The 12,463-nt window shown below is 41.2% G+C and overlaps 1 protein-coding gene across 1 annotated transcript in view; it reads right to left on the bottom strand.

Moving 5' to 3' along the window:
* The window catches only part of LOC141137152 (uncharacterized), a 184,350-nt gene that overhangs the window by 81,924 nt on the left and 89,963 nt on the right, over positions 1-12,463 (bottom strand). Inside the window, exon 8 of the mRNA XM_073624561.1 lies at positions 2,633-2,755. Coding sequence (XP_073480662.1) covers positions 2,633-2,755 — 123 coding nt within the window. The remainder of the gene's footprint in view (positions 1-2,632; positions 2,756-12,463) is intronic.

The following is a 12,463-nucleotide window of genomic DNA, read 5'->3' as shown; positions in this document are numbered from 1 at the left end:
CTAATGTGACCGACCCCCCCCCCCCACCCATGCTGCAGCTTCCCAGCCTCTCCTCCCCCGCTGCACCCTTCCATCTAAAACTGCCTCCCCCCACTCTCCTATCCCCTTCACCCCCCCCCCTGCAAACCAACTCCCCGCAGCCAACATCATTAGCCGGCATCCCTCCTCTTCCACCAGCTTCAGGTGCTGCATGGGGCTTGAGTGGGTCCAGTTGCTCCCAAACCCCCGATCTATGGCCACTCCAAGCGGCAGCTCTCCTTCACCTCCCTCCGCCTGCAGCTTTTCCCTGCACAGATCTCCTATGATCTGTCAGTCTGGGGATTGCGGCGGGGGAGCGTGCCGGGGGAGGGGGGGGTTCTAGGGGAGCGGTGCGGGTAGCCAACAATGCTGATCAGTGTGTACTCCCCATTGTCAGAATACAATAGCTTCGCAGAGAGGATTCCACCATCAACATCATGTGTGTGGTTGAGCAAAATTAATCAAACTACTGGTTGAATGGAAAAAACTGACCCATCTATTGTCAGCTTAAGTAATCTCCCAGATTTGTAGCAGCCTGAGTAGACAGTTATTTTTTCTGTGTTAGTTCATACAATGTATATCTTATGTCTGCTATTCTGGATGATTAAATTGGCTTATACCTTAGTGTGTTTCTTAACTTTAGCTCATTACCTCAGCTCTGCATATGTATTAACACTTTGAAGTAGAGTTCTTGAGATGAACGAGAGTGGATCCCTTTCTTTTTCTTTATTCAGTTACCCAGCTGTGTTTTTTTCTGTATGACCGACAATGCATATAACCTTGAGGCATATCATCACCCCCATCTCTACAACTAAGCCCATGGGAAGGTGAAACCCATCAGAGAGGCGTGGCATGGGAGGAGACTAGCTGAAGCCGGTCTTTATACTTCTACCGGGCTCATTGATTGTTTGCAGCTACACGTTTGTCACTGTAAGTTAGCGCCTCCTGGAGTCACCAGGATACACACAGTCACTTGGAGCAGCACAGCCCAAACAAGATATTTACATTACTAATCAATGCAGCGGCTGTCAACATTGTAGAAACTGTGTGTAGCATCAGCTATGTTCAAGCACCAGTATAGGGACTTCTCGTCCCGATCCTGAAACAAAACCAAGTCAGGCTAAGCGCTGCTCATTTTTATAAATGAACACAAGGTTTCCTCTGATTGGGTGAGATGGAAATGTCACTCAGATGAAGCCTTATATTCATTCATAAAAATATAAGACTTCCTGTAAATGGCTAAGCAGTGCTCAACCAGACTCAATTTGTTCCAGGACCAGGATGGGAAGTTTCCGTACCACTGCTGGAACACAGCACTTTTTACCATATGCCCAGTGCTACAGTTTATACAGCACTGACATCCTCAGCATTGATTAGTAAAGGAAATAGTTTGATTAGGTCAAGTATTCCTTGAGTTAGGCACAGAATTCAGGACCAATAGACATGATCTCAATTCTAGTAAGTCTCAACTGAACAGGTTAATGAAATTTGCACCCAACATCCAAGCTGACAATGTGTATACAGGAGATTTATCTCATTGCGTAATACTTTCAATGAATATCAAATACTTCCCAAAAACAAAGCAGGCCTGATAACTTTGGACTGAATAGCAGAAGTGGGGCTCACATAAACCAACCTTCAGCTACACGTTTTTCACTGTAACTTAATGATATCTTGCTGGACGGGCCCCCCGGAGTCACCAGGATACACACAGTCGCTTGGAGCAGCACAGCCCAAACAAGGTATTTACATTACTAGTCAATGCAGCGGCTGTCAACATTGTAGAAACTGTGTGTAGCATCAGCTATGTTCAAGCACCAGTATAGGGACTTCTTTTCCCGATCCTGAAACGAAACCAAGTCAGGCTAAGCGTTGCTCATTTTTATAAATGAACACAAGGCTTCCTCTGATTGGGTGAGGTGGAAATGTCACTCAGATGAAGCCTTGTATTCATTCATAAAAATATAAGACTTCCTGTAAATGGCTAAGCAGTGCTCAACCAGACTCAATTTGTTCCAGGACCAGGATGGGAAGTTTCCGTACCACTGCTGGAACACAGCACTTTTTACCATATGCCCAGTGCTACAGTTTATACAGCGCTGACATCCTCTGCATTGATTAGTAAAGGAAATAGTTTGATTAGGTCAAGTATTTCTTGAGTTAGGCGCAGAATTCCAATAGACATGATCTCAATTCTAGTAAGTCTCAACTGAACAGGTTAATGAAATTTGCACCCAACATCCAAGCTGATAATGTGTATCCATCCAGGAGATTTACCTCATTGCCTAATACTTTCAATAAATATAAAATGCTTCCCAAAAACACAGCAGGCCTAATACCTTTGGACTGAATAGCAGAAGTGGGGCTCACATAAACAAACCTTCAACAATTGTCATTGTACCTACATAGGATGGGTCCATTACGGTCTACACTAATACTGAGCTACAGACAGAATATACCAAATGTCCACTGCTTTGCCAATTTTGGTCACTTTAGAGCAGCTCAAAATTTTGGACATATATTTCATTCTGCAAGGAATCTGAAATCTGTCTCAAATTTTTCTCATGGGTTGCAAGTTAACAAAAAATAAATAAAAGCAGATTTAAAAACTTACCACATAAAAAAGGTTAAGATTATCAACTTTTCCATAACAGAGATCCAAAAGAGTCACTGGGCTTTTTGTTGCTTGCCTTCCAAACGTTACCCATGGTAGTGCAAGGTTCTCCACATTTGTTGCCTAGCAGAACAAAAAAGGGCTTAATATTCTTTGTACAATCATGATTGATGCCTTATATAAAAAAACACATGGTTTAATAGATGCTTATTCACAGGCTATTCTTTTTCCAGACATTTTAAGTAAGCTAACACTATTTACTGTACATTAACAGAATATTAAACAGAATGTAGATATCAGTGTTCTAATGCACTCTACCATGGAAACAGATACCATCATCCTTTTTTTTTTTTTTTTTTACATACAATGCAGCAGGTGAGAGATACAAAGTGACTAAATGAATGACTTAATGCAAATGTTCGAAGCCTGCCTCCCATGTGCTCTTTTTAAACACTTAAAGCGGAGTTCCGCCTGGGAAAAAAAATAAATAAAAGTTAGCAGCTACAAATACTGCAGATACTGACTTTTAATATAAGGACTCTTACCTGTCCAGGGAGCCGGCAATGTCCTCACTCGAAGCAAACCCGTCCTCTGCTCCAGGTGCAGGTGCCAACATCCTTACTAAGGGAAACAAGAAGTTCTGGCTTCAGAGCCTGTGTATTACTGCACATGCGTGAGTCGCGCTGCGCGATCTGCATGGTCCCTGCTGTCTTCTGTGTGTCTCCCAAGAGACGGGGGAAGGAGGGGCCGGACATTGCATAGTTCGCCGTACAAAGTGCGATGATCTTTGCCTGGAAGTGGGAGCAGATACCTGGATTTGACAGATATCTGCTCCCATCTCCCCCCTGAAAGGTGCCAAATGTGGCACTGGAGGGGGGGAGGAATCCGATCAGTGGAAGTTTCATTTCTGGGCGGTAATCCGCTTTAACTAACAGCTCAGACAAAAACAACAAAATAAACAATCATGTGTAAAAATTCATAATCATTACATCTATTTTTAAAATCAATGATTTTTAATTTAACCACTTCAGCCCCTGAAGAATTTACCCCCTTCCTGACCAGAGCACTTTTTGCGATAATGCACTGCGTCGTTTTAACTGACAATTGCACAGTCATTCGATGTTGCACCCAAACAAAATTGACATCCTTTTTTTACCACAAATAGAGCTTTCTTTTGGTGGTATTTGATCACCTCTGCGATTTTAATTTTTTGAGCTATAAACAAAAAAAGAGCGACAATTTTTTTAAAAAAAGCAATATTTTTTACTTTTTGCTATAATAAATATCCCCCAAAAATATATAAAAAAACTAATTTTTTCCTCAGTTTAGGCTGATATGTATTCTTCTACATATTCTTGGTAAAAGAAAAAAAAAAGAAAAAAAAAATCGCAATAAGCGATTAGATTAGCATTATGGCATTTTATTATTGTTTTTTTTTTATTAGTAATGGCTACGATCTGCAATTTTTATCATGACTGCGACATTATGGCGGACACGTCGGACACTTTTGACACTATTTTGGGACCATTGTCATTTATACAGCGATCAGTGCTATAAAAATGCACTAATTACTGTGTAAATGACACTGGCAGGGAAGGGGTTAAACACTAGGGGTTAAGTAAACAAGAAAAAAATTGCGATATTTTTGCGCTATAAACAAAAAAAGAGCGACAATTTTAAAAAAAAAAGCAATATTTTTAACTTTTTGCTATAATAAATATCCCCAAAAAATATATAAAAAAACAAATTTTTTCCTCAGTTTAGGCCAATATGCATTCTTCTACATATTCTTGGTAAAAGAAAAAAAAAAAAAAAATCGCAAAAAGCGATTAGATTTATGGCATTTTATTTTATTTCTTTATTAGTAATGGCGACGATCTGCAATTTTTATCGTGACTGCGACATTATGGTGGACACATCGGACACTTTGACACTAGTTTGGGACCACTGTCATTTATACATCGATCAGTGCTATAAAAATGCACCGATTACTGTGTAAATGACACTGGCAGGGAAGGGGTTAAACACTAGGGGTTAAGTAAACAAGAAAAAAATCACGCTATTAAAGTCCAAATAATAAAAACGTGCAAAATTCCAAATGCTTGACCAGTCGAGATGAACTGGGTATTCCTCACAGGAAGATCATAAGAAATGCATGCTTACCAGAATGTAAGCCAAGTAAACGGGTGGCTAATTCCCCAGCCTGGGCTAGTAGTTATACAGCATGAAGTGTAGACCTCGCAAACTCCTCAGCATGGATTAGCATCAATTCCAGAGGTGTTAATTGTGTGTAAAACAATAGAAAATTTAAATAGCATGATAGCGTCAAAATAATAGATTGTATGTGTACAATCTAGTAACACTCACAGTATGAGCAACCAGACGTGAGCAAAAAATAATAAAAGCCACCCAGTGAATGAAATGACATTAGGTGTACCATCACCAGACAGAGGGCCTCCTTACCAGATGTAAATACAAAAAGGGCATGAAGGGTATAGCCTATAGAAAGCTAACATTATCAATGGGGGACCATTGATAATGTTAGCTATGACGAAACGCATCTGAGGAGGTACGTGCTGACGTCACCACGCTGTCTCGTTGAGGAGAACGGGACTTGTTTGCTTATGCCGGCCGGCTTCATATTTCCATGCGAGTTTTTTATCGTCTGTTTGTAAGTGCATTTCTTTTATTTTTAATAAATCAGTGTAGATTATATCACGCAATTGGTCTATTGTATATTTTTTTGGGTTATCATCTACTGTCAACTTTGGCTTTGTGAACCATTTTTCTTACCTGCTGAGCTACTGATCCATCTACTATACAAGCCGTTCCCTGGATCGAGCCGAGGTTCTGCTTTCCTCATAGAGATATTTGCTTGATCTGACGTCTGGTAAGGATGCCCTCTATGTGGTGACAGTTCCATTTCATTTGATTTATCCACTGGGTGGACGTTTGCTTCTCTATAGGCTATACCCTTCATGCCCTTTTTGTATTTACATCTGGTAAGGAGGCCCTCTGTCTGGTGACTGTACACCTAATGTCATTTCATTCACTGGGTGGTTATTTTTTGCTCACGTCTGGTTGCTCATATTGTGAGTGTTACTAGATTGATTGTACACATACAATTTATTATTTGGCAGTATCACACTATGTACATTTTCTATTGTTTTACACACAATTAACACCTCTGGAATTGATGCTAATCCGTGCTGAGGAGTTTGCAAGGTCTACACTTCATGCTGTATAACTACTAGCCCAGGCTGGGGTATTAGCCACCCGTTTACTTGGCTAACATTCTGGTAAGCATGCATTTCTTATGATCTTCCTGTGAGGAATACCCAGTTCATCTCGACTGGCATTTGGAATTTTGCACATATGTTTTTATTAATTTGGACTTTAATAGCGCGATTTTTTCTTGTTTATTTGATTTGTATTTATCCCACATTTATTGCAGCTTAGGGATTTGTCCACCCTATTGGTATATTGGACCAGCGCAGTTTTTTCTTTTCTCACTAGGGGTTAAGTGTGTCCTAGGGAGTGATTCTAACTGTGGGGGGATGGGCTACCTAGGAAATGACAGCTATCACTGCTCCCGATGACAGGGAGCAGTAGATCTCTGTCCTGTCACTAGGCAGAATGGGGAAATGCCTTGTTTACAATCGCGGGACACCAGCAGACAGCGAGGCGGCGGGTCCCGTGGGCACGGTCACGGAGCATGTGCGTGCCCACAATGCCGTGTCTTAAAGGGGACGTACCTGTACGCCCATTTGCGCAGCCGTGCCATTGTGCCGATGTATATCGTCGTGCACTGGTTGTCAAGCAGTTAAAATGATTGTAGTCTCAGTTTTTTTTAAAGAAAAATAACAAACATATGTACATGCTCTGTGCAGTTGGTTTTGCACAGAGCAGCACAGATCCTCCTCTTCTTGGGTCCATATTTGCTGTTCTTGGCCCCTCCCTCCTATCAAGTGCCCCCACAGTCAGCGGCTTCCTATGGAGGCACTGCAGCCCAGGCACAGCTCCATGTATCCATTCAGACACGGAGCCTTGACCCAGCCCCGTCCCCTCTCCCCTGATTAGCTGACTGACTTTGTTGACAGCCGGGGGAGCCAATGGTGCCGCTGCTGTGTCTCTGCCAATCAGGAGGAGTGTCCTGGATGGCTTAGACATTCGTGGACATTGCTCAAGAGAGATGGGGCTCAAGTAAGTAATTAGGGGGTTGCTGGGTTGGCTGCTACACACAAAAGATTTTTTATTTTAAATGCATAGAATGCATTAAGATAAAAAACCTTCTGACTTTACAACCCCTTTAAATGATTGTGAAGATATTTCCATATTAAATTATTGTGAACACTTTGTGCCTTGTTTTATAATGGCAACTTCTACTTAAAGCCTTAGTAATTTTTTTTTTTTAAATCAGCATAAGGGAAGTGTCCCTTGCGCTGTTGGCTGAAGTTTTAGTTGAAATCCTTAGCCCTCCAATTCCACCGCCACATTCCTCCCAACCCCTGCAGAAGTAATTTTCCAGTGCCGCAGGTGTTAAAATGAGCCAAGGGACCCATCATATGCACCCCACAAGAGTGCAGACTATGCCCGCCCTTCCCGCCCCAATCCTCTATTCATAGAGGCCGTACTATAGCTTCCATGAATAAACCACTATGTACTGTAAAAATGGAGGAGATGGCCCTTTCATATATTCATCTGTCTTCCATTCAAAGAATGCCTTTCATTAATGGAAGCTGTATTATAATTAACAAAGAGGGTAAACCCCAGAGAATTCCTTTAGTGTAAACTATAATGTTTTAAAACTTAGACTGTTCGTTTATTACATTCAGGAATAGAAAATACTAACTATTTTTTAAACTTAGACTCCTTTTTACATGTTTACCAGAACACCCTTAATTGCATTACTAAATAGGAGTACTAAAAAACTTAACATCTCAAGAAGAAATTAATACACACAAGTGCATGAGTCAGAGGAGTTATGTATCCCCCCACCCCTCCTTCTTTCAATCTGTTCAGGCAGCCATTAAACTTGAAATAAGGGGTAGTTTACACTTCTTTCAAAACAAGGCTTTGGACACGCATTGTTAAAGCTCTCTGAATGCCAGTCAAAGCCCCTGTCACTAAAGAAAATGGCTAGCTTACAGTCCTATGTACACCTTGCATTTGCTTTGCTACAAAAATTATACCCCATGTCGCTTTAGTCACGCTTCAAAGCATCTTCAAAGCGTCTTCAAAGCCTCCATAGAACTCTATAACAAAGTTTGTTCTAAGCACCTGCAGGTTTTGAGAGGCTTTAATTCAGCTTTAGCTTCGCTTTGTTTTGGAGAAATTGCAGGTATGAGATATACACAGACACACAGGGCATCTGTCAAGCTTCAACAAAGCTTCAAAAGAGCATCACGGAGGCATCACCAAAGCTTCATCGAAGCACCACCAAAGCATCAAAAACACATCATAAAAGCATGTTGAAGCGTTAGGCGCTTTAATGTGTGTTGAAGCCAAAGCAAGTGTAAATGAGCCCTAAGAGAGAGACTGTCTGAAAGCAAAACAGCTTCTGCATTTTCTCTGTAGAAATCCCATAGTAAATCTTATGCCATGAGTGTACCCTGCATTAAATGTTAATTTGTTAAATAGAAATTGCATAGTAAAAAAGACAACACATTTAAAGACAGAAAAAATGTAAAAATAAACATAAAATAATCAAATGCAAAGTTTTCAGAGTTTAACTTTCTTTATTCTTGTAATATACTGTATATTTTTTTAGCCACACCATGATTATGTAACATATGAGGACAGAAAGGCACAAGAATGCCACATGTATCCCCTCAACCATCAGCTCTGCATAACTGGGTTATTTTTACGGTTTTCACTGCTTAACTGCTTTAACTCCAGGCCTTTTTCTGACACTTTTGTTTACATTTAAAAATCTGTATTTTTTTGCTAGAAAATTAGTTATAACCCCCCAAACAATATATATATATTTTTTAAAGCAAAGGCCCTAGAGAATAACATTGTAGGTTTTGCAATTTTTTTTATGACACACAGGGGGTTATTTACTAAAGAAAAATCCACTTTGCACTGCAAGTGCACTTGGAAGTGCACTGAAAGAGCACTTGGAAGTAAAGTCGCTGTAGATCCGAGGGAGACACGCAAGGAAAATAAAAAACAGCATTTTAGCTTGCACGTGACTGGATGATAAAATCAGCAGAGCTTCCACTCATTTCAGATCTACCCCTTAGATTTACAGCGACTGCACTTCCAAGTGCACTTTCAGTGCAAAGTGGATTTGCCTTTCGTAAATAACCCCTACAGTATTTGCGCAGCAGTTTAAAAAAAAAAAAATTCCTTCTTTTTTAACTTTAATGCAAGAAACACAATATATGAGCGAATTTTTGGTAAGATATAAAAGATGATGTTATGCCAAGTAAATAGATACCAAACATGTCACGCTTTAAAATTGGGCACGCCCGTGAAATGGTGTCAAACAAAGTGAACTTTACTATCTATAGATGAGACTTTAAAAGCCTTTAAGCTGCCACTATAGATTAACACAGTTACTAGAATTACTGCCCATGATCTGATATTCGTGTTGATACCACATGTGTGTCCCGATCGCTGTTTGCGCGAGTGCAGGACTGACACACAAGCTCGCCTTTGCATGCAAGCACAGGGGGATGGGGGCACTTTAAACATTTTTTTTAAGCATTTATTTTTAATTTTTACATTATCACTTTCATTTTACTTTTTTTAACTTTTATTGCTATTGACATGGACATTCACTGTACTGTTCATTTAAGCACAAGAGACTCCATTTTGTTCTCACTGTTGAAATGTGTTCTGTAACCTTCACCTAACACACAGACACATCTTCTGCTAAAAAGCTCTCTACTCCCCCCTCCCCTCTCAAGGTTTTACTTTTACAATTGTTCTATTCACTAGCTTTTAATAATATATTTCTATTTGTTAGCTTTTAATAACATATTTCTATTTGTTAGTTTTTAATAACATCTCACACCACCCCTTTCTTATCTATGTAAAAAATAGCATGTAATAATACGTTTTGACACTGAACGGACATTTTAAACACAGTCATTGTTTCCTGTGAATCTGTTCCTGCAGCTGCAGTAATAATTTTGTTTTAGAGTCCCAATCAGATATTAGTCATAACAGTTTTGGTAAGCCAGCCAGGAGCTTGGCAGAGTTTCCAGAAGGAACCGGGCATTGATCGGGATCATTGGGAACGCAGACCTCAAATGCCGGCTAGGTAAGCTTGTTATATTTCTGCCTTTTCTATGTATCCTATCTGTCGGTTCTCAAGGAAAGACCACTCTCGGACCTTTCTGGTTGGGTAATGTGTGTGTATGAATGTGTTTGTGTCCCCCTTCACAGGTTGGACTGTGTGTGGATAGGGAGAATCTTCTGCAGTTCCCTGCGTTGACTCCTTGTGGGCGACCTGGGTCAGAGGCGCATGGTAGGGTCAGATAAAACTCACAGAGAAGAGACGAGACGAGGAGGGTCTCTTAATGAATGAATGAGACTATTCTTGTAAATCTGCAGATTTGCTGTACTATTTGTTTTAGAAGCAAGAGGGTATAGGCACAAGTAGAGAAGACTGGCCAGTCATTATGGGCATTAAATTAAGGGAATGAAGGGAGAGAGACCTTCAGAAAATGCCCAGGGCAAGATGAGCGCTAGAGAATATATGAACTGAAAGGTACGGTTCCGCCTATACTGAGCCCCTAGAGAAATGGGTAGAATGGACAAAAGGAACAGCTAAACCTTTAAAATCTGAAGGGACTTTTGATTTACAAGTATGGCAAACTTTACTGCACGATTATGGCCCACTACTGTGCAGTGAAGGAACGTGGAGAATAGCTTGCACATGGGAAAGAGACGCTAAAGTAGCAAATCAAACTGGCTTGACGGAGTTGTTTAACTGCTTGCCAACCGCCGGCTGTCAATTGACGGCCAGGCGGCAAGGCTCTCTTTCGGTGAGGGCGTTATATGACGCCCTCGCCTTCCCGGCCCACCAGGGGGCACTCGCGCATGCCCGTCGTGTTACTGGGGACTCGATGCGTGTGCCCGGCGGCCATGATGCCCGCCGGGCACCCACGATTGCCCTGTAACACAGCAAGACTGTGGATCTGTGTGTGTAAACACACAGATCCAGGTCCTGTCAGAGGAAAGGAGACCGATGGTGTGTTCTCAGTACAGAGGAACACCGATCGGTCTCCTCCCCTTGTGAATCCCCTCCCCCTACAGTTAGAATCCCTCCCTAGGAACATAATTAACCGCCGGGTTGTTGTACCGATTAAGTCCCAAGCCAATACACCCCTGTTCCCAATTGCAAAGAAGCCAGACAAGAAGGGTGGGCAGGTGACATACCGCATGGTGCATGATTTGAGAGCCATTAGCAATATAATTAAGGCAGATACCCCGATCGTGCCCAACCCCCACACTTTACTAAGTGGAATACCTGCCTCCAGCACCTGCTTTACAGTGATTGATCTTGTAAACGCTTTCTTTTTGGTGCCCCTGCACTCAGATTGCTGGCACCTTTTTTCATTTACCCATGATGCCCAAAGGTTAGCATGGACAAGATTGCCCCAAGGCTGTGTGAGTAGCCCTTCTGAATATAATACTGCTTTAAAGGAAGTATTGGACCAATGGTCCCCCTCACACACAAACACAGTTTTGCTTCAGTACATAGACTATTTGCTTATTTGTTCTGATACAAAAGACATTTATAGCAGAGAAACAGTAAGCCTTCTCATGTTTCTTTATAACAGTAACAACAAAATTAGGAAAGATAAGCTACAATACTGCCAAGAGAAAGTGATCTTCCTGGGTCACTGCATTTCACATGGAATCCGTCACCTAACCCCAGATTGAGTTAAAACTCTACAAAACTTTGAAAAGCCAAGAAATGTGCGGCAACTACGTGCCTTCCTGGGGTTAGTGGGATATTGTAGGGACTGGATTCCAAATGCATCAGAACTTATGGCTCCTCTATATGAGGCTACCACTAGAAACCCCTAAACAACCACATGGGCTGTCCCCCTATGAGATTTATTTGGAGGGCCACCCAAAATAGGGCTATATTTTCCCCAACAGTTGCAGGCTTCTCACTCTAGTCTGTTAGAATATATTCAGATTTTGCAAAGAACATTGAATAAAGTACATGAAGATGTTTATAAATCTATCCCCGACCCAGAGTCTGTTTCAGTTATTCACAGAATCCAAACAGGTGACTGGATGGTGGTCAAGCGACATGTCAGAAAGCCGCTAGAACCAAAATTTGATGGACCACATTTGGTGCTTTTGACAACTGGTTCCGCTGTCAAGTTGGAAGGAAAGCCCACCTGGATTCACTTCAGTCACTGCAAGAAAATCCTGAAGTGATGATATCCTTTGAAAAAATTGTGATGATGTTTCTTTTCTTTTTGTTGTTTGTGAGAACTGAGACATGGAAAAATAACCCTTTCATTCAAATGTTAAAATTGTATGCAACCCATAGCAATGCTAGTAACTGCTGGGTGTGTTCTCACTTACATCCCCAAACAGGAACAATACCCATGATAGCAATGCCTCTCAACTTCACTGATCTAAACAGGACCAGAATAAATGGCCCATGCATAGTCTCCACAGCTAATGAGCACAGATCAGTAAATTTGATGGTTTCAAAACAGAAAAACATTCCACAGAATTGTTTAAACATTACATGCCCGTTTAACACTAAATGTACACGGTTGGGCAATTCAGATTGCAACGGAGCAAAAATTACAGTTTATGGAGGAAACTATGGTCAATATTATTATATCCCAG

Source organism: Aquarana catesbeiana, linkage group LG01 (assembly GCF_042186555.1).
Source record: "Aquarana catesbeiana isolate 2022-GZ linkage group LG01, ASM4218655v1, whole genome shotgun sequence".
Taxonomy (NCBI): domain Eukaryota; kingdom Metazoa; phylum Chordata; class Amphibia; order Anura; family Ranidae; genus Aquarana; species Aquarana catesbeiana.
This window is presented reverse-complemented; position numbering and strand designations above follow the sequence as displayed.